This window comes from Erinaceus europaeus, chromosome 14 (assembly GCF_950295315.1).
Source record: "Erinaceus europaeus chromosome 14, mEriEur2.1, whole genome shotgun sequence".
NCBI lineage: Eukaryota > Metazoa > Chordata > Mammalia > Eulipotyphla > Erinaceidae > Erinaceus > Erinaceus europaeus.
In genome coordinates, this window is record NC_080175.1 from 12,426,828 (window position 1) to 12,452,587 (window position 25,760).

General features: G+C 38.1%; 1 protein-coding gene across 4 annotated transcripts in view; it reads right to left on the reverse strand.

Moving 5' to 3' along the window:
* ATRNL1 (attractin like 1) overlaps nucleotides 1–25,760 on the reverse strand; it is a 700,209-nt gene that overhangs the window by 576,800 nt on the left and 97,649 nt on the right. For all 4 annotated transcript variants that reach the window (XR_009544641.1, XM_007519967.3, XM_060171225.1 and 1 more), the window contains exons 11-14: nucleotides 11,636–11,720; nucleotides 8,773–8,981; nucleotides 7,382–7,500; nucleotides 636–768 (exon numbers count right to left, since the gene is read on the reverse strand). Coding sequence is in view for 3 of the 4 variants with exons in the window: in XM_007519967.3 (XP_007520029.2) it covers nucleotides 636–768; nucleotides 7,382–7,500; nucleotides 8,773–8,981; nucleotides 11,636–11,720 (546 nt within the window). In the remaining variant the exon portion in view is untranslated. The remainder of the gene's footprint in view (nucleotides 1–635; nucleotides 769–7,381; nucleotides 7,501–8,772; nucleotides 8,982–11,635; nucleotides 11,721–25,760) is intronic.

Here is a 25,760-nt window from a genome sequence, read left to right on the forward strand (position 1 = left end):
ACGTTCAGCAGGGAAGCAGTTACAGAAGCCAGACCTTCCACCTTCTTCATCCCACAATGACCTTGGGTCCATACTCCCAGAGGGTTAAAGAATAGGAAAGCTATCAGGGGAGGGGATGAGATACAAAGACCTGGTGGTGGGAATTGTGCGAAGTTGTGCCCCTCTAATCCTATGGTTTTGTCAGTGTTTCCTTTTTATAAATAAATATTTTTAAATGCCTCTTGTGGAAATAATACTCCTTCAGTTACAATACTAATGTTTTTTTTGTTTGTTTGTTTTATTTATTTTATTTATTCCCTTTTGTTGCCCTTGTTGTTTTATTATTGTAGATATTATTGTTGTTGTCGTTGTTGGATAGGACAGAGAGAAATGGAGAGAGGAGGGGAAGACAGAGAGGAGGAGAGAAAGATAGACACTTGCAGACCTGCTTCACCGCCTGTGAAGCGACTCCCCTGCAGGTGGGGAGCCGGGGTTCGAACCGGGATCCTTATGCCGGTCCTTGTGCTTTGCTCCTCCTGCGCTTAACCAGCTGCGCTACAGCCCGACTCCCCACAATACTAATGTTTTATTTATCAAATTAATTTTAGAAAATGGAATGATCTTTTAAGTCCTGCTTACCAAGTTGAAATGTTTACCTGGTAAAGCCTGGCATTCTTGCTGCCGCTGGTCCCACTGGCAATTCAAGTTTAGTGAACAGCTTTTACAGCTTGTAAGTTTGTTACATATCTGCTCATTTCTCACATGGCATTTGGTGTAGTTTTTCACAGACTAGAAAATTAAGATAAATCAGATTAGTGCTTCATCTTTGTATAATTTCTTAAGCTCCTGTGTACAGATAAATCATCTGGTGAATTTTATTTACTTTTTTTTTTGCCTCCAGGGTTATCGCTGGGGCTTGATGCCTGCACTATGAATCCACTACTCCTGGAGGCCATTCTTTCCATTTTGTTGTGTTGTTGTTGGACAGGACAGAGAGAAATCGAGATAAAAGGGGAAGACAGAGATAGAGAGAGAAAGACAGATACCAGCAGACCTGCTTCATTACTTGTGAATTGACCCCCTGCAGGGGGCTTGAACCAGGATCCTTATGACATGTATGCTTAACCCAGTGCACCACCGCCTGGTCCCCTATCTTATTTACTTTTTTTCTGGTGGACTTTAAAATATGGATCTCTAATCCCAAATCCAGTTGTTCTAAATCAAATCCTTCTTATTTTTGTATTTTTAGATAAACTATGATTCTTTGAGCAGGAGTATATGCTTAATAGAAAAATTGCACAAATTATAAAATATAAAACAGAATCTGTGTAATATAAACCATTTAAAACCATTGAATCTGATAACAGACTTCTAATTTAATTTTTAAAAAGCCAAATCAGAAAGCCATTCTTCTTAATGATTGCATGAGAGACTTTTTGTCATGATAAAATTATTCCTTGGAAATGAAGATGTGATTCATAGCATAAATTAAGGAGGTGTTTAATCAAAATACAATACATTATAGTATTTTTCCTCAATAACTCAAACTGGTTTTACTTTCATAGATACTAAATAATGGTTCTAATTAACTTCTGTTTTATCTATCCCCATTTGTAATATTTCCTTTACTGAGACTGCAAAAAGTCGGCAAATGCTACATTTTAATCAGCTCTACTGTGCCATGGAATTATATTTCATCTAATTGCAGCAAAAAGAGATTAAAAAGGTAACAATTAAAGCAGACATAACATGGAACCTTCGCTGATAGTGCATCACAGATTCCAACCAGTGTGAAGGTATTTCTCATTATTAACTTACATTACAACAAATACTATCAATATAAATCTAGCCGCATAAAAATTAATTCCTGCTAGAGCCAGGTGTAGAGCCAATATTCTAAGTGTCTCTCATTCTCTTTCCCTCTCTGTACCTCTTTTTCTCCCTCCCTATTTCTCTCTGTCTCTACTAGAAAGAAAAAGAAGGGGGATGGCCACCAGGAGCAGTAGAATTTTCCTATAAGTGCCAAGCCCCCAGAGTAAACTCTAGTGGGGAAAGTACATATTCGCTAATGCTACACCATGTTCCTGACTCTCTACAACCTTTTTTTTTTTTTTTTTTTGCCTCCAAGGTTATCACGGGGGCTCCTTGTCTGCACTATGAACCCACTGCTCCCGGAGGCCATTTTTCCCATTTGGGTTGCCCTTGTTGTTGTTATTGCTATTGTTGTGTAGGGCAGAGAGATGTTGAGAGAGGAGGGGAAGACAGAGAGGGGGAGAGAAAGATAGACACCTGCAGGCCTGCTTCACTGCTTGTGAAGCGACTCCCCCCTGCAGGTGGGGAGCCCTGTCCTCAGACCCGCCCTGTGCCATGTGCACTTATCCCATGCTACCGCCCAGCCACCACTTCAACCTTTCTATTCCTCTACATGTAAATGCTTTCCTTGGGCTTTGTCATGTAACAGATTTATTTCTTCTTTTTGGTCAGTAAAACTAACGGTTAAAATTAAGTTAGATGAAGTATGAAAGCAGGTGGAATAATTTCCTGCTCTTAGATACTGTAAAGAGAAATAATCAATTATTACATAAACTTATGCATTGTTACATAAATTACATTTACCTCCATTCCAAAGATGTTAATCTCTTTAAAACAATTTTTTAAATATTTATTTATTTATTTATTTGATAGGGCAGAGAGAAACTGAAAAATGAAGGGGAGTTATAGTGTGAAAGAAAGAGAGAAACACCTGCAGAACTTCTTCACTACTAGTAAAGCTTCCTCCTACAGGTGGGATTGGGAGCTTGAGCCTGAGTCCTTGTGCACTGTCTTTAAAACAAGTTACATGGGGGCACCAGGCAGTAGCGCAGTGGGTTAAGCGCATATGGCACAAAGCGCAAGGAGCCACATAAGGATCCGGTTCAAACCCTGGCTCCCCACCAGCAAGGGGATTGCCTCACAAGCGGTGAAGCAGGTCTGCAGGTGTCTTTCTCTCCCCCTCTGTCTTCCCCTCCTCTCTCCATTTCTCTCTATCCTATCCAATAACAATAATAATAACAATAATAGTAATAATAACAAGAGCAACAAAAGGGAAAAAAGATTAATAAATTTTTTTAAAAAAAGGAAAGTGAAAAATTGAGAAACTAAAAAAAGAAGTTACATATATTATAAAGTAACAGATTTTTAAAAATTCATAGACAGCATTTATCTTTATTTCCTGAAAAAGCTCATAAAATATGAAATCTCAAAATACTTTGTATCTATTAGTCAGGCACCACATTTTCATTATGGAGATGCCAACCTTATATTTGTCTGAGATGTAATATTTTGTTTTCAGATAGCAGGAAAACATTATTCTACATGATTATTAGAGGATACCTCCAAACATTCACTGCTAGTTTAAAAGAAATAAATTTATTTGAACCATCTAATAGATAAAATAACTTATAGATCTACTTAAAGAATAACTAGATAGGATTTTAGAACAAGAGAAAGAATAAGAGATTAATGCTGGTCTTTAGAATAACAATGGTAACATTAATGTCACCATGGAAATAAATGCCACTCTTCATTAAGGACAGTACAGTTATTATTGACACTGAACCAGTATAATAGATGAAAATATATTGCAGTCACACACAGGGTCAGCAGAGTCAATGACAGAACAAAGTTGTTATTCTGAAACACGGCAGGTAATTTTTGGTCTAATCAAACAAATTCACATTAGCAAACAGACATGAGAAATAACCATTACTCTACTAATCTTCACTCTAATATATCTAGATATAAAATTAAGAGGAAAATATGTGAGAATTAAGCTGATGTGAAATATCTGAAAAGCATATACACAGCCTGCAGTAAATATGACTATCAATAAACAGGGCATCATTGACACTAAGATCTCATAGATATTCCTGGGGCTGTGAGCATTTGGTTTAGCATATCACCAGACATTCTGATAAAACTGGCTGAAAGACACATTACATCAAAGAACAAATCACAATTGAGCGCCATCTGTTCACTTCCTTTATCTCACCCATGCAAATGGCATGATGTGCTACATATCATGTCCTAAAGTCCCCATCAAACTATTAGAATTACTAAGTGAGTTATAGACAAGTTCCAAACTACAAAAGTAATGTACAAACTGCTGTTTCTATATAGAAACAAAGTATCAGAAAGCCAAGAAGAAAACACTATTTAAACTCATACTGAAATGAATATAATGCCTATAGATAATTAAATCAAGGAAGTGGATGTGTTATACACAGAATTATAACACACTCTGAAAGAAATTGAAAAAGGTACAAAGAAATGGACACTCTAAGCTCATGGATCAAAGCAATTAACATTGTTAACATTAGAATTTTACCTAAAACAAAACACTGGTTTATTACAATCCTTATCAAAATTGTAATGGCATTTTTCACAGAAATAGAAAAAAAAATCTGAAAGTGTATATGAAAGACAAAATATCCTGACAAATAAAGAATGAAAATGAAGGTACCACATCTCCTGATTTGAAACAAAACTACAAGACAAGTTAAGACATGGAAAGCCCCTAGCAGTTAATCAACAAATGACCATCAGATAAAAGAATATGTGGTATCCATATGTTAACTATGGAGTATTACTCATCTAGAAAAAAGATAAATCTTGCTATTTGTTTTTTTTTTTTTTCCCTCCTCCAGGGTTATTGCTGGGCTCGGTGCCTGCACCTTGAATCCACCGCTCCTGGAGGCCATTTTTTTTCCCCTCTTTTGTTGCCCTTGTTGTAGCTTCGTTGTGGTTATTATTATTGCCCTTGTTGACGCAATTCGTTGTTGGATAGGACAGAGAGAAATGAAGAGAGGAGGGGAAGACAGAGAAAGGGAGAGAAAGACAGACACCTGCAGACCTGCTTCACCGCCTGTGAAGCGAGTCCCCTGCAGGTGGGGAGCCGGGGGCTCGAACCGGGATCCTTACGCCGGTTCCTGCGCTTTGCGCCACATGCGCTTAACCCACTGCGCCACCGCCCGACCCCCAAACCTTGCTATTTGTAACAACGCAGATAAAGCTGGCTAGAATGCTGGTAAGTGAAACACAGCTATCAAACAATATGGCACTGGACAAGACACAAAGACACACACACACAAAAAAAACGAAACAGGAGTCAGGCGGTGGTAGCGCAGCAGGTTAAGAGCACGTGGCGCGAAGCACATGGACCCAGCATAAGGATGCCAGTTCCAGCCCCCGGCTCCCCACCTACAGGGGAGACACTTCACAGTTGGTGAAGCAGGTCTGCAGGTGTCTTTCTCTCCCCCTCTCTGTCTTCCCCTCCTCTCTCCATTTCTCTGTCCTATCTAACAATGACAACATCAATAACAACAACAATAAAAAACTACAAGGGCAACAAAAGGGAAAATAAATATAAATTTTTAAATGAAACAGAACTAAGTTCAAAACTAAACCTACACATATGTGCTTACAACTTTTAACTAATAACATTCTCTGTTTTAGTCTCTTATTCCCATGCTTTATTTTATCTGCTATTTCCACTTAGTAAAGTGACTACCATAAGATGAATATTCATGCCAATTTGAAAATACAATTGAAATTTTCAAAGCATAGTTATGTCTCTTTAATGTTAAGACTCAATTATAATCAAAGTACATCTAAACCAACTTCCAGAACTGGAAAATACATACCAACAATAATATAACTGAAAGCGAAAACATTTAACTCAATAAGTGAATAACTGAAATTTTTCCTCCATGTTGGTTTTAAATATTGTTATAGAATAGAAACATAAAAATATTTTGAAATAGGATTGATTACTGAAAAAGAACAGTATGTTTAAATCCCTTTTCATTTTCTTTCTCTGTGCATGTGTGTGAAGACTTTCCCATGAGTGCCTGAGTTTAAAACTAGGCTGTACATGTGGCAAGATATGTACTTTATTCAGGGAGCTATCTCTCTGGACCCAAAGCCTTTTCCTCTACTATTTATGAATGTCTTATATCTGTAAAAGCAGGTAAGTGCTTCTGCTATACAAACTACAGGAAAAGAAAAATCAATGTATATTGAGTTGAAAATTATGTGCATGTGACTTAGTTATATATAATTCACTAAAAAGATCTCTCATATAAATACTATTTAAAACTGGCATTACAGTCTGAGGGACATTTCCGTGTTAGAGCATACCACGTTCATGCCATACGCCCTGGCAATACCTGGCACTGCCAAGTAACAGAGCTGAATTGTGCTCTAATTTCTCTCCTGCTCATTCTCTCTTTGATATTAATAAATGAATCCTAAAAATAAAAAAACATTCTTTCTCAATTTGTTGACACCTTAAAAATGTGGGAAATTTTTGGGCCAGGCACTGCTGTACTTAATTGAACACACACATTGCCATGTACATGGACCTGGGCTCAAGCCCAGGGGTTCCCACCCACAAGTGGTAAAGCAGTGAGTCTGTCTCTGCCTCCTCCTCCCCTCTGAATTCATCTCTGTCCTATCAAATAACAGGAAGAAAGCAAAAGTGTGAGACAATGGTTGCTAGGAGCACTGGATTCATCAGGCAGGTAGCAAGCCCCAACAACAACCCTAGTGGAGGAAAAATATATATATGTGAAATTTTGATGATATATACATAAAAGACTAATTTCTCTTTATTCATTCTTATAATTCATAACTTTAATTACATATATTTTAAAATATTCTACATAAGATATCTTATCACTATTGACATTTGAGTTCGGGTGTGTGTGTGTGTGTGTGTGTGTGTGTGTGTGTGTGTGTGTGTGTGTGTGTGTGTAAGAGATATATAGATATATATTTACAGATTGTAGGAATCTTAGCAGCAATCCCAACTCTGTACCGCATAAAGGCAAGTAGAAGCCTCAGAATTGTGTCAAGCAAAAATATCTCCACCCAATGTCAAATGTTTCCTGGGGCATAAGACAGCCTACAATTGAGTAGAACTGATCTAAAGACAGATAGGAGGAAAACCGCCACTGTTAATACCTTGAGATAAACTTCTACACAAAATATGTAAACAGGCACTAAGTAGCAACAATATGAGTACCAGTCTAACAGAAACCCCATGGGTATCATTTCAACATTCACCTATAAAATGATATTTTCATCAGCAAATATGATAGTACTTATAGCTTTAAAAAGACAAAAGCTTTGAAAAGAATTTCCTTAGTCTCATACATGAAAGGAAGTAAAAGTTAGAAGGTCCAAATTAAAATCTGAACTGACAAATTTAAGCAACAAACTACAGACTCAATTTATCATGTCTCAAGGATTGAGTGATAACAGATTTTTCTAAATGCTTTGATACTAGGCAGAACTACTAAGTAAGTTAGTGATATTGAAAGCACCTGTTTTAACGACAGCACTTCTACACATGAATACTAACCATACTACAGTTACTAATTGCTGAAATGCATTTCTTGTCATCACACCACTGGCACCCATTTGTATTGGCAGTACAGCTGGCACAGTCTGCATATCTGTAACATCTGTCATCAGAGACAGCTGTAATACAAATGTGAAATAGAACACATAAGAATGGGAAAGAAAATGTCACACTTCTTAGTTCACACATTTTTAGCATCTATTTAAGAATCACTAAGACATTTTTAAACCATAAATGTGGCCATCAACATCAACCTGTTTTTCTGTATGAAATCATTTTATAGTTTAATTATGATGATGGAATTTTAGATACCTTATACCCTTATCTTAATTATATAATCTACACAGCATCAATAGTCAATAAATTAACACACTGTTGAGGGGAAAAATGAGATAAGTAGTTCAATACAATGTTGCAATATAGGGAAAAGGGAAAAAAGACTGTAAAAACTAGCACTCTTCATGATTTTAAAAGTATCACAAATATTAACACATTACCAAAACTTGGAAAATACACTTGTAATTGTAGGACCAGCAGTGTATAAAAGTCCTGAGATTTAAAGAAAATACTTTCATGGAAATCATTCATTCATGAATAGGTATTATAGGAATTTTTCATAAGTTTGATGCATGGACTCAAGACTTTTATGAAAAATAGAACATTAGTCTTCAAAATTATGTCAAATGTTTAACTTTGTGGTCTACTTTGACAATAGTTGAATAAACAAAATAACCAAATGCAGAATTACTTCATTACTTTGAATCACACAGTACTTCCTAGAAAATATATATTTGAGGGGGCCAGGAGGTGACCCACTGAGTTAAGCATACACAGTACAAAGTTAAAGGACCAGATCAAGGATCCTGGTTCAAGCCCCTGGTTCTCCACCTGTGTGTGTGTGGGGGGGGGGGGGGTGTCACTTCATAAGTGGTGAAGCAGGTCTGAAGGTGTCCATCTTTCTCTCTCCCTCTATCTTCCCTTCCCCTCTCTCTCAATTTCTCTCTGTCATAGCCAAAAAAAAATAGAAAAAATGATAGGAGCAGTGGATGTGTGGTGCAGACACCAAGCCCCAGCGATAACCCTGGAGGAAAAAAAAAAAAAAGAAAAGAAAGTACATATTTGAAAGCATTTTATTTATATAGTAAAATAATGGCCATACAGGATATAACTAGTATCATATATTACAGATAAAATTCAAAAAAACTAAAGAACGCCTATTGTAAATATTCAATTTTTAAGTGCTAATGAATTCAAACAGTAAAATTCTTAATTAAGAAAGTAATGGATGTTTAATTTCTGAAAACTACCAAATTACCAGAATACATTTCAACTTCTAGCCAAACAGAAAAACATTACATGAAGAGGGTGAGGAAGGAGAGAAAACACTCTACCTGTTTTAGGCGGGCACTTTGCTCTAAGAATATTATTAGTGTTCCCAGATTCCCAAGATTCACAGTGATTTTTATTCCAAATGCATTTTATCCCTGGACCAGCATTTTTACAAAGTTCTTCATCTCTGAAAGCCTTGCAATTAGGAGGCTTGTACACGAGGATATCATTAAGGAGCACACTAGAAAATCCTCCAAATATATACATGGACCTATTAAAAATGACAGGAGAGTCTTAAGCAATACTAAGAGAAGTCATTGTATAGGTTTATTCGTACATTACTTATAAATGCACATGTCAGCACCGTTCTTCACAGTCTCGCTTCGTTTTGTTTTGTTTTTTTCCTTTATTTTTTATTGGGAGGTTCATGGTTTATACTACAGTCATGGCACTGAGTAGTTTCTCATCTCACCAAGACAGGTGTCTGCAACCAGTCTGGGGAACTTTCAGAAGGCTAGATATGGACCTATTCTATGACCAGGCAATTCCTCTACTGGGGACAGAGTCTACAGAAACAAACACACCCAAGCAAAAAGGGTTGTGTTCACAGCAGCACAATTTGTAATAGCTCAAACTTAGAATAACCCTAGGTGTCCAAAAACAGATGAATGGCTAAGTAAATTGAGGTACAGATATATACATAATGGAATACTACTCAGCTGTTAAGAATGATGAACTCACCCTCACAGTCACATTTCCAACATATATTATGATATGAAAGTATTAGATGAATTATTATAATATTCAACAGTCCCATATATATAATATATATATATATATATATAATATAGAACAGTCCCATAGACTTACTCTCTAAGTCTTTCTCCCATTTTCTTTTTGATAGAGGCACAGAAATTGAGAAGGAAGGGGGAGACAGAAAGGGAGAGAGAGACACTACAGTACCACTTCACCACTTGTGAAGGCTCCCCTTTGCAAGTAGGGGCCATGGGCCTTGAACCCATGTCCTTGCTCACTGTAATGTGTAGGCTCTCCTGTGTGTGCCAGCACCTGGCTCTCCCAAAGGCCTATAATAGGTACAAGATAGAACCAATCTAAGATATAACAAAACTATTAAATTATAAAAGATCCACATGAAATTGTACACATTGTGTCAACTAAATTTGTTAAGAAAGCGGTCTTGAAAACATTTTGCTGTTAATAAAAAAGGATTATATATAACATTCACTTAATTAGAAAAACAAAAATCACTTTATCGAGATAGGAAATAACTTTTTAGAAATAAATGATAGCTGTATGTTGATAAGAAGACACACTTTGAAATTGCTAACTAGAATCATGATGTTTGAATAAAAACATTGGCTTGTACTGCTTTATTATTTTATTATAAAATAAATACCAATAGCAAATTTTTTTCTTTTTATTTATTTATTTGATAGAGGCAAAAATTAAGACGGAAGGAGGGGACAGAGTGAGAAAAAGAGAGATACCGATAGCTGTTTCACTTCTTGTGAAATTTCCTCATGCAGGTGGGGACAAGGGATTTAAAAATGGGTCCTTGTACAAAGTAATTTGCGAGCTGCATTGGATGCCTGCCTTTTCCTTCTTTTCTCTCTTTCTCCCTTTCTTCCTCCCTTTCTTTCATAGAGGCAGCCAACAGTAAAATGTTAAGAATGTAATATATCAGTTTAGAAAAAACTGAAGACATAGTATAGTGGCAAAGGAGTCTGGCCTTATCTCAAGACAGTATTAATTTTCATTTCCAAAATTATTGTTGTATAGCAAATGTACAAATGTCAGAAAATTCTTGAAAAATGTATTACATAAAAAAACAATCAAATATAAATTTTCCATACAGACTATGATAAGTTATATAACTGCTATCAGCTATATTGTTCATTGTACCTGCTTTTTAAAAAAGTCACATTAGAGAATTTTAATTAATTAGAATAGTGGTAATGAAACTTATCAAACATCATTATAAATAAACATTTTAGCCTACTGAATGAAACAGATTATTTGTGTCAGCTGAATTTACATTACATTTGCTATACTATATAAGTTCTGTGTATTATTGTAAATACATAATATAAACACTCATTTACTATACGTATATAAAAATTTATGTTAAAAGAGTAAGGTAAGTTAATGATATGATTTACAAATTTCCAATGGTTATATGGTTAGTCTATATGAAGTCTAAAGAAGTAAGAGACTACTTGCCAAAAACTGATTATGACAGAACTAGAATGACATTGCAATTCTCATTTTCCTTGACCTCCTACATAGAAATATGGGGCTACTCTTTCCATTATTTGTCTGATTTCTTAAGTAATTCATTATCTGATCAGTGCAAAAAAAAAAAAAAGTGGGTGAAATGCACGATGGCTTATGAAAAAAATCATTTAAGATCATTTTATTAAGGAAATGTTGATTTACAATGTTGTCATCACGGGAATATAGTTCCACATCTGTCAAAACACATCACCCTCATCCCAACCTTCAAGTCTTCATCCACATCCCTTCTCACCACCAAATGCCCCTCCCTCACCAGCACCACTCTGAGTCTTCTAATCTCCTGTGATGGAACACAGTCCACTGAAGTTCCCCCCTGTATTCTGCCTTGCTTCATTTTTTTTTTTAATGATTCATCTGTGAGTTATAGCAGCCAGTCCTGTCCTCTTTCTGGCTGATTTCACTTAGTATGATGTATATTATGAGTATCAAAAGGTTTATCTCAGCAACTTTTCTTTGACCACTCTGCTTCTCCTTAAATGTACTTAAATAAACAACAAGAATGAACAACCAAATGTCTTCCATGGAAAGAGGAAATACATACAGTTAAATATATGGAAGTGACACATTTGTAAAAGAATAACTAAATGTGTGGCTAGGATGGCTATTTACCCATTAATGACAACTGCAGAGTGTCCAAATCTGTTGACATCTCTATGAAGATTTGGTTTGGGTAATATTTTCCATTCATCACAAGCTAGAAGAAAATGGGGGGAGAGGATAAATTGAAACAAGTACTGTAAAAAAATCCCTGGTCAAGGTAAAGATGCTTAAAATTATGAAGCTTTTGGCTAACTTTTCATAAAGCAAACCTCAGTATTGTTATTTAACTAGCATTACTCCCTATTAAATATAACTATTGCCTAAAATTTCCACTAATAATCTTAATTATATTTTATAAGGTAATTGAAATGAAATAAATCAGGTAGACTTCATACCGGAGGATAATTTCAGTGACTTTTCTTTATTAAGTAAAGCAAGCTTCATATAATAAAATTCATGAATGCTGATATTGGGAATCACCTTAGAAAGTTTAGACCATTAAATCATATTTCACAGCCTTGTAATATAAAATTTAAAAAATCCATAATTTTCAGTGCAAGAATGCCTAAAAATAGAATCTTCAATAGGGAATATTTAAATCACTTCAGTAATCAAGAATTGCAAAAAGATAGTTTTTATTTTAGGTAAAAGAGAATTACTTTGGTTACAAGCAAACTAGAAACAAATGGAAAATCTAAATAACCCATTAGCTACTTAGAGTACAAAAGAGAAAAAAAACTGTGTTGGCAAGAACCTCACCTGTATTGTAGCACCTGCTTTTGTCAAACACACTACCTAGATTATATACTAATCCTCACTATAGTGGAGGAAGCTTCAGTATACTTGGAATGGTGGACATCTCTAATGACAGGAAACTGACTTCACATTTATTTAAAGTCTTTAGTGAGGGCCTGGGAGGTGGCACACCTGGTTTAGAGCATATACTCTCATGGGCAAGAAAATAGGTTTGAGCTCCTACCTGTAGGGGGAAAGCTTCACAAGTGGTAGCAGTGCTTTAACACTGACTTACAAACTCACAAGGTAACAGGAATACAACTCTGCACCGCACCACACAGGGCCAGGAAAGAGAGCGCAATGGCAATGGTTATACAAAAGACTTTTATGCCAAGACTCTAAGGTCCCAGGTTCTGTGTCCATAAGCCAGAATGTAGCAATGCTCTGGTTAAAATATATGTAATATTTAATTCACAAACAACTCTAAAAGATATTGTTTAGCATCTTGCTATATATAGATATGTACTTTTCTTTCTTTTTTTATTATTTATTATTGATTCCCTTTTGTTGCCCTTGTGGTTTCTTTTTATTGTTGTAGTCATTGTTGGATAGGACAGAGAGAAATGAAGAGAGGATGGGAAGACAGAGAGGGGGAGGGAAAGATAGACACCTGCAGACCTGCTTCACCGCCTGTGAAGCAACTCCCCTGCAGGTGGGGAGCCAGGGCTCAAACTGAGATCCTTCCGCTGGTCCTTACGCTTTGAGCCACCTGTGTTTAACCCGCTGCGCTACCGCCCGACTCCCAGATAAGCATTTTTTTGGTTAGACAACTTCCTTAAATACAAGAAATGGCAAAGTTAGGGTTAAAACCAGATCTTCTAAACTGCTGCATTAACTTCATAAAAACAAAGTAATAATAACATTGGTTGTTCAAAACAACCCAGAAATACACAAATCCCTTGTAAAACAGAAACATTAAAGTAATAAAAATTAGCAATAATGAAACCAGCTAATTCAAATAATAAAATTCAAACTTCCAAAGCTCTTTGTGTTTTTTAACATAGTTAGTGGTAAAAGGTGAAAAATGTATTACTGTCTCTAAGTCATCACCTTCAGTTTTACCAAAAGTTTAAAAAGAATTACATACAGTGTTTGTAGCAGACACTGGTATTTTTCAACCGACGATCCAATTCTTTTCTTTCAGGCCCATGATTTAATGTACACACCCAAACTTCCCAGAAGCTGGAACTGTTTTATCTAATAGAATGCAAGCTAAAGTGGCACTTGTATTTCTAGGAGCCATATAATTGACAATAAAAGGCAATTTGATTGCAGCCTTGGTCACTAATGGTGATAACAAGTAGATTCCGTCCTCCCAACCAAACACCACGGAAGTATCATGAGAGAAAATTAAACTTTTGTTTGTGTTAATGCTATGAAGTCTGGAGGTTTGTGTGGAGTGGATATGTGCTGGATTGTGGTGGGTGGGCCAGATGATCATTCGAGGGAGAAACTGCTATGTGCTCTGGGGGAACTCTTGGTGAATCAACTGCAAACTATCTCAGGAATTGTCACAGAAGGAGAAATCCATGCCACAAGATAATGGATTCTGGAGATGAGTGCTTTTTCCTGTCATACTTAAATGAAAAATTGTTTGATCCAGGCTGGGAGTATGGACTGACCTGCCAACAGCCATGTCCAGTGGAGAAGCAATTACAGAAGCCAGACCTTCCACCTTCCACACCCCATGGGTCCATGCTCCCAGAGGGATAAAGAACAGGAAAACTTCCAATGGATGGAATGGGATACAGAACTCTTATGGTGGGAACTGTGTGGAATTGTTCCCCTCTTATCTTGTTTAGCATTATTAAATCAATGATAATAAAAAGGAAGTTGCAACAACTGACCTCTGAATTTGGAAATGACAGAAATGTCCAACAGATGAGTAGTCTAAAACATGTAGTGTCGAAAGAAATGATTTTGTTATAAATAAATATTTATTTTTAAAATAATAAAAAAGAATTGTTTGATCAACCAGAAAGAGATTCCATACATCAGCAGACATACTTCACAGGAAAGGAGGCATAGGAATTGATTCACAGTCACAGGATTATAAGTCATTCACAAAGAAGGACCAGTGTGTTAGATACACCCAGAGTTAAAGGCCTTTAAATAAAGCCATGTCCCTCACAGGAGGAATGGTAAACGTATACACCAAATATGCTTCTTTCAGTGACACAACGGAAAACTTTGTGCTTCTCCTCCCAAAATTCTAATTTCTGCAGAACTGAAAAACTAAATTGGTCCTAGTCTCCAAAGGGAAAATACACTAGCAAGGGAGGTCTCAACAACATCCCATTAAACCGTAAAGCAGGGCTGGAGCGATAGCTCAGTCTGTCAGAGCACCCACATGCATGCCCGAGGCCCCAGAGACTGCAGGTTCAATTCTTCGCACCACTGTGTGCCAGAGACGAGCAGTGGTTTGAATCTGTCTCTCCCTTTCTTCTCTTTTTTTCTTTTCTTTTTTTGCCATTTTATTCCCTTTTGTTGTCCTTGTTTATCACTGTTGTTTTTATTGATGTTGTTGCTGTCTTTATTGTTGGATAGGACAGAGAGAAATGGAGAAAGGAGGGGAAGACAGAGGGTGGGAAGAGAGAGAGATAGACACCTGCAGACCTGCTTCACCGCTTGTGAAGTGACCCCCCTGCAGGTGGGGAGCCGGGGGCTCGAACTAGGATCCTTATGCCGGTCCTTGCGCTTTGTACCATGTGTGCTTAGCCCACTATGCTATCGTCCGCCCTCCCTTCCTTCTTTTTTTTCCTCTCTCTCTCATAAAGAAAAAAACTTATAAAAAATAAGTTTTAGAAGAAAACAAAGAGCGATTTTCACTTGGGCACTTCAGTTGCCTGAGGGACAAGAAGAAGGCAAGGAAATACAACCCTGTCAGCGGCAAAATGCCCCTCAAAGAAGGTAGAGCCACTATTATGAAATGAGAGCATGGAGGGGCCGGGTGGTGGTGCACCTGGTTAAGCACACTAAGTGCAAGGACCCATGCAAGGATGTGGGTTTGAGCTCCCAGCTCCCCATCTGTAGGGGTGGGGATGGGATGCATTGGATCGACCTTCTCGTGGTGCATCCCGTGAGTCCCCATTCATTGGGGAAACTGACGATCCTTCCTAGCCGACTGAATCCACATGGATCCCAGTCACTTTCAAAGCCATTTTAACTAGCTATGGAAGAAGGGCAAAGGCTAGAAGATGAAGGGGTGGGGATGCTTCACAAGTGGGGAAGCAGGTCTGCCGGTGTCTATCTTTCTCTCTCCCTCCCCTCTCAATTTCTCTCTGTCCTTGCCAATAAAAAAAAAAAAAAAAGAAAGAAAGAAAGAAATGAGAGCATGGGACTATGTCTGGCAAGTCAGATGTCTCTTCATATTGACTTTCCCAAAGAGACAATAAATGAGCAAGTGCAATAAGCCAGACTTGTTCATGATGAACAAGGGCTCAGACACCTGAGCCAGAACTCAGAACAGAAGAGGTGCTAGCTGAAAATAAGAGCGATGAAGGAAGAACATGGTAAGTACCAGTTATGGATGTGAGGGCGATCTGGCTGCGACATCTGTCACCCCATTGATCGCCAGGGTTGATTCAGCTGATCTGGCTGCCTAGGCGGGTGTCCCCTTCCTTCCTCACTGCTCCATGTGCATCGTTCCCGAAGCTGCGTTCTCAGTCGAAGAGGATGGCCTTTCCTGAACAGAGACGGACTGGTCTTCAGTCGAGGGTATACGAGTAGCTGCGCTCCCCTGCTAGAACCTCCAAACAAGCTCTCAAGGTAAGTACCAGTTATACCTCTGAGGCCAGCAATCATCTAGGATGTCCCAGGAAGATCCAACAAATGTACTTGAGGAAACTGGCTGAGCAGCTCCAAGAAAGAATTGTGATGAATACAGAAATATGTTGTCTACACAACTTCAAGGAAGCACCTGAAGGCCCTGCTGCTAGGCTCTCTATCAGGGGACATCATTCGGCTGCTGAGCACTACAGAGGTTTAACTATAGTTACCTCACCCAAGATCATTCGCCTCTGGTAATGACTCTCAAATAATGGCTAGTCAATTCACGGCGGTTCAGGCCTAATGAGCGGCCTTTCAACAGACAAGCACTTCAACACTCGAGTTCTGCTATGCTTGGCTGAGGTTGTTAATGGTGCTTGACTTTTTTTTTTTTTTCTTTTCCCTCTGCCTAATATTGCCTCTTTTCTCTCCTTTGCAAAAAGTGGTCATTTCAGAGGTTAATAAGCTCCCTGTACAGTACATACCAACTCAGAATTTACTTTCCAAAGAGCCCAAACTGTGATGGAATTGTTTGTTGTCACAGTATAAGCTAACATAAATTAACTGATACAATAGTATAAGTGTGTATTTTTCCTTTGCAGCTCCTTAAAAGTGGCTGGCAAATTGTTAAGGACCACACAAAATTGTGAAGGAAGAATAGGATATTTCTTGCAAATGGAAGAAACTCTGCTTGAATCGAGTAACTTTTGCAGGTACAAACATAGTGTTTCATGCTTGCAGAATCTGCCAACCTGCCAGGTTATTTCAACATTATGGGAGGAGACAAAGGTAGGAGCAGTTGTTATAAACAGGATTTCCTCTTATCCCTTCCACCTCTTTCAATAAACCCTAGGCAGAATGTTGGAGGAAATAAATTCTGTTCATGAGTTTTCACATTCTTGATCAGAATTATCTATAAAACATAGACTGGTTTTCCTGTAAGATTTACAAGTTACCAAATGTCTGAAAACTCAACATTAAATTAATATAACATATAGTCCATTCTCATTCTTACATTATAAATCCTCTTAAATTACTAATGTCTGAAGGAAATCTGTAATAATATTTATTGCTGAGGCAAAAAAGTGAAAAACCTTTTTGAAGCATTCAGATGATTATCATTTCATAAACAATTCAAGTCTAGACAAATTAAAGCAAATTTCATATTTTTAAAAATATTTACTTATTTATTCCCTCTTGTTGCCCTTGTTGTTTTATTGTTGTTATTGCTATCATCATTGTTGGATAGGACAGAGAGAAATGGAGAGAGGAGGGGAAGACAGAGAGGGAGAGAGAAAGATAAACATCTGCAAACCTACTTCACCACTTGTGAAGCGACTTCCTTACTGGTGGGGAGCCAGGGGCTCGAACCGGGATCCTTACATAGTTTTTTTTTTTTTTCCCCTCCAGGGTTATCACTGGGACTCGGTGTCTGCACTACAAATCCACTGCTCCTGGAGGCTTTTTCTTTCTTTTCCATTTTTGTTGCCCTTATTGTTATTGTTGTGTCATTATTATATAGAACAGAGAGAAACAGAGAGGAGGGGAAGGCAAAGAGGGGGATAGAAAGATAGACACCTGCATACCTGCTTCACAGCTTGTGAGGTGACCCCTCTACAGGTGGGAATCCGGGGTTTGAACCAGGATCCTTATGTGGGTCCTTGTGCTTTGTGCCATGTGCACTTACCCCGCTGTGCTACCACCTAGTCCCCAAATTCATACTCTCATTAACATTTAGAAACCTCACTCCACAACAACAGAAAACTCACACATGGATAAAGATCAGGACCAGGTGAGATAATTCACCTGGCAAAGCACTGATTTTGCCATGTATGTGACCCTGATTTGAGTCCCAGATACACAATATTGGTGTGTTCCAGTACTGAGGAACTACTGGTTCTCTCCCCCCTTCACACACACACACACACACACACACACACACACACTCTCTCTCTCTCTCTCTCTCACACACACATACACACACACACACTCTCTCTCTCTCTCACACACACACACACATTCTCACACACACACACACTCACACACACTCTCTCTCACACACACACATACACACACACACTCTCTCTCTCTCACACACACACACTCTCACACACACACACTCTCACACACACACTCACACACACACACACTCTCTCTCACACACACACACACATACATACACACCTCTCTCTCACACACACACACACACACACATACACACACACACACACTATCTCTCTCTCACACACACACATTAATATTTTAAGATAAAATTATATTTTAAAATAACATTAAACTCAGATTTGGGATCTAATACTACTTGACTTTGAGTCTGACCATAATAAAATGAATTTCTTCCTCTATAAATGAATAATACACACTGCCTGTGTTATGAAAATTACATTACAAACTTTATATAAAGTAGCAGGTACTATAGGGAGAATTCAACAAATACATGTTCTCTCTTTTGTTAAGTGAAAGAACACATTTTACTTTATTTATTGGCCTCTTCTGCATAATAGTCTATGATGAAAATAAAAACATATACTAAAGCTCAAAACAATTAATAATTGGCAAATATCATTTTTAAAATGTGAATGATCTTAAGGATTTCTTTTTTTAAGGACAGAAAACCAACACAGTCATTTCAGGCGGTCAGGCCAGGGGGACTGCTTTCTTTAAGGAAGATCACTAAGAATTTGACAGAGAGCACAGACAAATACTGACTAGTAAAGAAACAAAGTAAACTTCAAGAGATGAAAACAATCCTAAGCACAAAGAATAAAAATACTGGAATTTTATTTTTTGTCATCACCAGGCTTTAAAATCACTCAGGGCTGGGCTGACCTTTCAGAGAAAGTCACAGACAGAGAAAGAGGGAAAGTTTCTACATCACCCTGTCTCCTCTACTGGATGGGGGCCAGGGCTCAAACCTACACCACGCATGTAGCCGAGTAGGCACTCTCTAGCCAGGTGAGTTATTCTACCAGCCCACACGCTGGAATTGTGACAATGTAGTTGGTGTAGTCAAGAAATGAAACATCTAGCTATTTTAATTTCAATTTCTTATCTTATGCTACACAAATGCAAAGACATAGTTTCTACTTTGTAAACTAACTTGTAGGTGTTTGAGGATATTCTGACCTTTAGATTGTAGCACATTACCTAAATATTGAACTGCTGTTTCAGTTTCATTAACTGTGTTATTTTTTAATAAGTGCCTTGTAAAAGTTACTGTCATAAGTAAAATTGTTATGTTCAGAATCCTGTTTTTCTAATTTTTTTATTTTTTTAATTGTTTTATTATCTTGATTTTATTTACTGGATAGAGACAACCAGAAATCGAGAGGGAAGGGGGTGGTAGAGAGGGAGAGACAGACACCTGCAACACTGCTTTACCACTTGCAAAGCATTCCCCCTGTAGGTGGGGACTGGGGGCTGGAACGTGGTTCCTTGTGCACTGTAACATGTGCGCTCAACCAGGTGTGCCACCACCCAGCCCCTCAATTTTTTTCCTTTTGGGGGGATTAATGTTTTACAGTCAACAGTAAATACAATAGTTGGTACATGCATAATATTTCTCAGTTTTCCACATAACAATACCACTCCCACTAGGTCCTCTGCCATCATGTTCCAGGACCTGAACTACTTTGGTGCAATATAGAATTCTCTTACTCCACTGGGGGGAGGGGGGGAGACCGTGATTCCACTTGTCCTAGAAGAATCTTTTTCCCCCCTCTTTTTTCCAGATAGAGGGTATGAGACAGAGAAGGGGTGTTGAAGAGTTTTCTGATCCCAGCCTTCCTGATATTTGTTATTAGAAATCCTACTAAATTTTTATCTATGCCTCCATGCTTGAAAGAACATGTCTGCTTGTTGTTGTTACCAGTATATTTCTTTGTTTAAATATACCACAAGGCCAACTTACTGAAAGGCTTTGTGATATCTTTTTGTTACAACTCCCACACTCTAGGGCAGAGGTCTGGAGTAAGTCATGAGTTAAAACTTTAACAGGCCTACAGGACTATAACAAGACTATAGCAACATGCAATTATCCATGAACTCTTACGACTGGCACTCTCCCTGAGAGTCTGGGGACTGAACGTGGGATAACCAGAGGATAAACTCAGTATTGGGGCATCAAAGAAGTGCACCTGATGTAATGAAATTTAACCCCTCACAGAATGGGAGAAGATCTTCACATGCCAGACATCAGACAAGAAACTAATCACCAAAATATATAAAGAGCTCAGCAAACTTAGCACCAAAAAAGCAAATGACCCCATCCAAAAATGGGCAGAGGAAATGAACAAAACACTCACCACAGAGGAGATCCAAAAGGCTAACAAACATATGAAAAACTGCTCTAGGTCACTGATTGTCAGAGAAATGCAAATTAAGACAACACTAAGATACCACCTCACTCCTGTAAGAATGGCATACATCAAAAAGGACAGCAGCAACAAATGCTGGAGAGGATGTGGGGACAGAGGAACCCTTTTACATTGCTGGTGGGAATGTAAATTGGTACAGCCTCTGTGGAGAGCAGTCTGGAAAACCCTCAGAAGGCTAGACATGGACCTTCCATATGACCCAATAATTCCTCTCCTGGGGTTATACCCCAAGGACTCCATAACACCCAACCAAAAAGAGGTGTGTACTCCTATGTTCATAGCAGCACAATTCATAATAGCTAAAACCTGGAAGCAACCCAGGTGCCCAACAACAGATGAATGGCTGAGAAAGCTGTGGTATATATACACAATGGAATACTATGCAGCTATCAAGAACAATGAACCCACCTTCTCTGACCCATCTTGGACAGAGCTAGAAGGAATTATGTTAAGTGAACTGAGTCAGAAAGTTAAAGATGAGTATGGGATGATCCCACTCATCAACAGAAGCTGACTTAGAAGATCTGAAAGGGAAACTAAAAGCAGGACCTGATCAAATTGTAAGTAGGGCACCAAAGAAAAAACCCAGTGGTGAGGGGTAGACATGTAGCTTTCTGGGCCAGTGGGGGGTGGGAATGGGCGGGAGGGATGGGTCACGGTCCTTTGGTGATGGGAATGGTGTTTATGTACACTCCTAGCAAAATGTAGACATATAAATCAGTAGTTAATTAATATGAGAGGGGGAAATCAATTGTATGTCTCAAAGGTTCTCAGGAGACAAACTGAATCTTTTTAATAGATAGGCTACGTATTCGATATGCGGACTCTCTCAAAAGCCTAGACCAAGTAGATTGGAGGCTTCCAATAGCACAGCTATATACAAGATACTGGGTACTGTACAGCAAACCATAACAAAGGGACTTTTCAAAGTTAACCCAATTAACAAATAATGTGATGATAATATTAACTATTGATTGTCTTTTTGAACCCTAAGACAGCAGGAACCTCACATCTTCACTATAGAGCCCCTACTTCCCCCAGTCCTGGCACCCATGGATAGGGCTCACTTTCCCGTATGCTTCTCCCAATCCATACCAAATAATATTGCATCCGCCGATCACAACCTAACCAAAGCAACGATTGCCATCTCAACATGCTTCACCTCAGAGTGTATCCAGAGACTTCACGTGTGGAATGACAACCCTTCAGCTTCATTACTCGGGTGAGACCTTTCCTTTTATAGTACACTCTAATTTCATCTCAGGTAGTTCACTTTCTAACAAAGTCCCATAACCTAGACATACACCAGTTTCTGTGAGAGAGAGCGTATGCGCACACGTATCCATAAACTACTGCAAAATATATACCTGAAAGCAGGATTACACTAGAGTTTGCAGTGAGTACCTCCCCAACACTTCCTCTCCACTATTCCAATCTTGGGATCCATGTTTGCTCAACAAATTGTTTGGCTTTGTATGTTAACTCTCTTTTCAATCACCAGGTTCCAGATGCCACCAGGATGCTGGCTAGGCTTCCCTGGATTGAAGACCCCACCAATGTGTCCTGGAGCTCAGCTTCCCCAGAGACACACCTTACTAGGGAAAGAGAGAGGCAGACTGGGAGTATGGACCGACCAGTCAACGCCCATGTTCAGCGGGGAAGCAATTACAGAAGCCAGACCCTCTACCTTCTGCAACCCTCAACGACCCTGGGTCCATGCTCCCAGAGGGCTAGAGAATGGGAAGGCTATCATGGGAGAGGGTGGGTTATGGGGATTGGGTGGTGGAAATTGTGTGGAGTTGTACCCCTCCTACCTTATGCTTTTGTTCACTAATCCTTTCTTAAATTAAAAATTTAAATAAAAAAAAAAAAAAAAAAAAAAAAAAAAATATAGACACCGTGTAAACCCTAAGAGAAACAGATTAACAGGTCTGATTTTCCTCTTCCAGCAACCTTCAAAGGTGTTATCAAGGTAAAGCCATATTTGGAAATCACCACAATATACCGTCTACATCGATCAAGCACAGCATAATGAGAACTGTGAAAGCAAGGTTATATCCTCAAAGATTAATGACAGTCACTATATAAAATTTACTGTGACAGTAAGGTTGTAATAGTATGTTTTGAAGCAATGAAAAATTAGCATTGGCATCAATATTCCTATTTGTTTAAACGTCATAGACCACAAAGGCATCAGCTAAATCTTAGGATGCATTCCAGCTAGATATGCTATGGAAGTCCTGTCATATTACACTGAGAGAAAAACTGGCAACATTCCCATAAAAACAATGATCTACTTTATAACTGGTTCATTAAGTAATGGTGGTTTTTTATTTGTACAAAAACATGTTCCCTAAGGAAACCAATTATGAAAGACACTTTCTGAAATTTGAAAAATGTTTTTCCCAAGAAAATCTCCCAATACTTTACACTACAAACGCAAAAGAATATAGATGGAAGGTTCACTGTGAATGACAGATACTCATTCTGATGAATAATGAAACACATTATTTTATTTTGAAACACATAGTCATTCTATGTTGAATTATATGACTGCTTTTTACTTTGGTACTATTAGCAGGAAGGGAAGCTTATTAAAATATGAAAATGTAGTGGTCCAGGAGGTAGCGAAGTGGACAAAGCATTGGAATCTCAAGCATGAGGTCCCAAGTTTAGTCCCCGGCAGCACATGTACCAGAGTGATGTCTGGTTCTTTCTCTCCTCCTGTCTTTCTCATGAATAAATAAATAAATTCTTTAAAAAAAAAAAAATAAAATAAAATATGAAAATGTGGGGGGGGTTGTCTGCAGACGTCTTCTCTATTACCAGTTCTATAGATATAGAGAAAGCATTCAACAATACCCAAAATCTCTTCATGATTAAAAATTAAAAGATAATGAGAATAGAAGGGAAATTCCTCAAACTAGTTGAATCCATAAACAGAAAGAATCCATATACAGAAATCATACAGCCAATATCATACTGAATGGAAAGAAACTGAAAGCTTTCTCTCTATATTCAGGTACAAGACAAGGCTGCCCCTCCCCTTCACAACTATCTAACATAGTCTTGGAAGTCCTTGCCATAGCAATCAGATGAGAGAAAGATACTAATGGGATACAGACTGGCAAAGAAAAAGTCAAACTGTTACTATCTGCAGAAGATACAATAGAATACATAAAAAATCCAAAAGAGGGACAGTAGCACAGTGGGTTAAGCACATGTGGTGTGAAGCACAAAGACCGGCCTAAGAATCCCGGTTTGAGCCCCGGGCTCCCCACCTGCAGGGGGTCGCTTCACAAGTGGTGAAGCAGTTCTGCAGGTGTCTATCTTTCTCACCTCCTCTCCGTCTATCTTCCCCTCCTCCTTCCTTTCTTGATTTCTCTCTATCCTATCCAACAATGACATCAATGGCAACAATAATAATAACCACAACAATGACAAAACAAGGGCAACAAAAGGAAAAAGAAAAAAGGAAAATCCAAAAGAACTGAGGCTACAAAAGCAACATACAAAAGTCAGTGGTATTCCTTTATGCGAACACTAAATATGAAGAAAAACTCAGAAACTGATTCCATTTACCACAGCAGCAAAATCAATCAAATATCTAAAGATAAACCTAACAACGAAAGTGAAAAAGACCTTTATACTGAAAAAGATGAGAATCTTTTCAAGAAAACAGGAAAATATAAAGAAATGAAAAGCCATCCTATACTCAAGGATTGGAAGAATTAACATCATCAAAATAAAAACCACTAATATTATACCCAGAGCAATATAGAGATTTAATGCAATTCCTAACAAGGTCCCACCAAACTTCTTCAAGATAGTATAACAACAGATACAAAAGTTTATTGCGAAGCAGTAAGAAGTCAGGATAGCCAAAGGAGTCCTGAAAGAAAAGAGCAAGATGAAGACATTACAATTCCCAACTGCAAAGCATATTAAAGAGTCAATCTAATCAAAACAGCCTGATACTGGAACCAAAATAGACACAGAGACCTCTAGGAGAATAAAACTGAGTTGAGAAATCAACCCTAACACCTACAAACATCTAATTTTTAACAAGGGAACCTCCCCCAAAAAATGAAACGGAGACAAGAGAGCCTATTCAACAAATGGTATGGGGGAAGGCAGGTAGTGGCACACCTGGTTAAGTGCACATATTATAATACACAAGGAACTGGGTTCAAGCCCCAAGTCCTCACCTGCAGGAGGAAATCTTCACAAATGGTGAAGCAGTGACACAGGTATCTCTGTCTCTTTCCCTCCCTATCTCCTCCTCAATTTCTGGCTGTCTCTACCCAATAAATGAAGATAATAAAAGAAATTTTAAAACAAATAGTATTGGGGAAATTGGGTTAAAACATGGAGAAGAATAAGCTGGACCACCAAATTTTATCATATACAAAAGTAAACACAAAATGCATCAAAGATTTAGAAGTTAGGTTAGAAATCATCAAATACCTAAGAGGAAACATCGGCAGAACACTCTTCCAAATGAGTTTTTGCAACATCTTCACTTATTAGAATCCAACTGCAAGGAAAACAAAAGCAAATATAGGCCAATGGGACTACATCAAACTGGAAAACTTCTGCATGGCAAAGGGAATCACTGTCATAACAGAGAGACCACCTCCACCACGGAATAGGAGAAAATATTTTTGTGTCATATATCAGACAGAAGACTGACAACCAAAATAGACACCGAACTCACCAAACTCAACAACTGAAAAGACAAATAACTTCATTGAAAAATGGGAGGTGGTATAAGCAGAATCTTCTCTGAAGAAGAGATCTAAAGGGCTAACAGACATGAAAAAAAAATGCTCAAAATCACTGATGATCAGGGAAATGTAAATAAAACAACAAAATATCACTTTACATCTGTGGAGATGTAGTAACTTAGACAGAATCACCAACTGTTGGAAGAAGTTATGTAAGAAAAGGAACTCTCCTACATAGTTGGTGATTCCGGAATCCAAGTTGGTCCAAACCTTATGGAAAGTAGTCTGAAATTCATTAGTAGAAATAGACCAACCTAGCAATCCCTCTCCCTGGGATTTATCCAGGGAAAACAAAAGACACTTACCCACAAAGACCTACGCACACCTATGTTCACAGTAACATAGTTTGCAATAGCCCAAACTTAGAAGCAACCCAGATGCTCAAAGATAGATGAATAACTAAGAATGTTGTGGTACATATACACAATGCAGCTATTAGAAATGATGGGG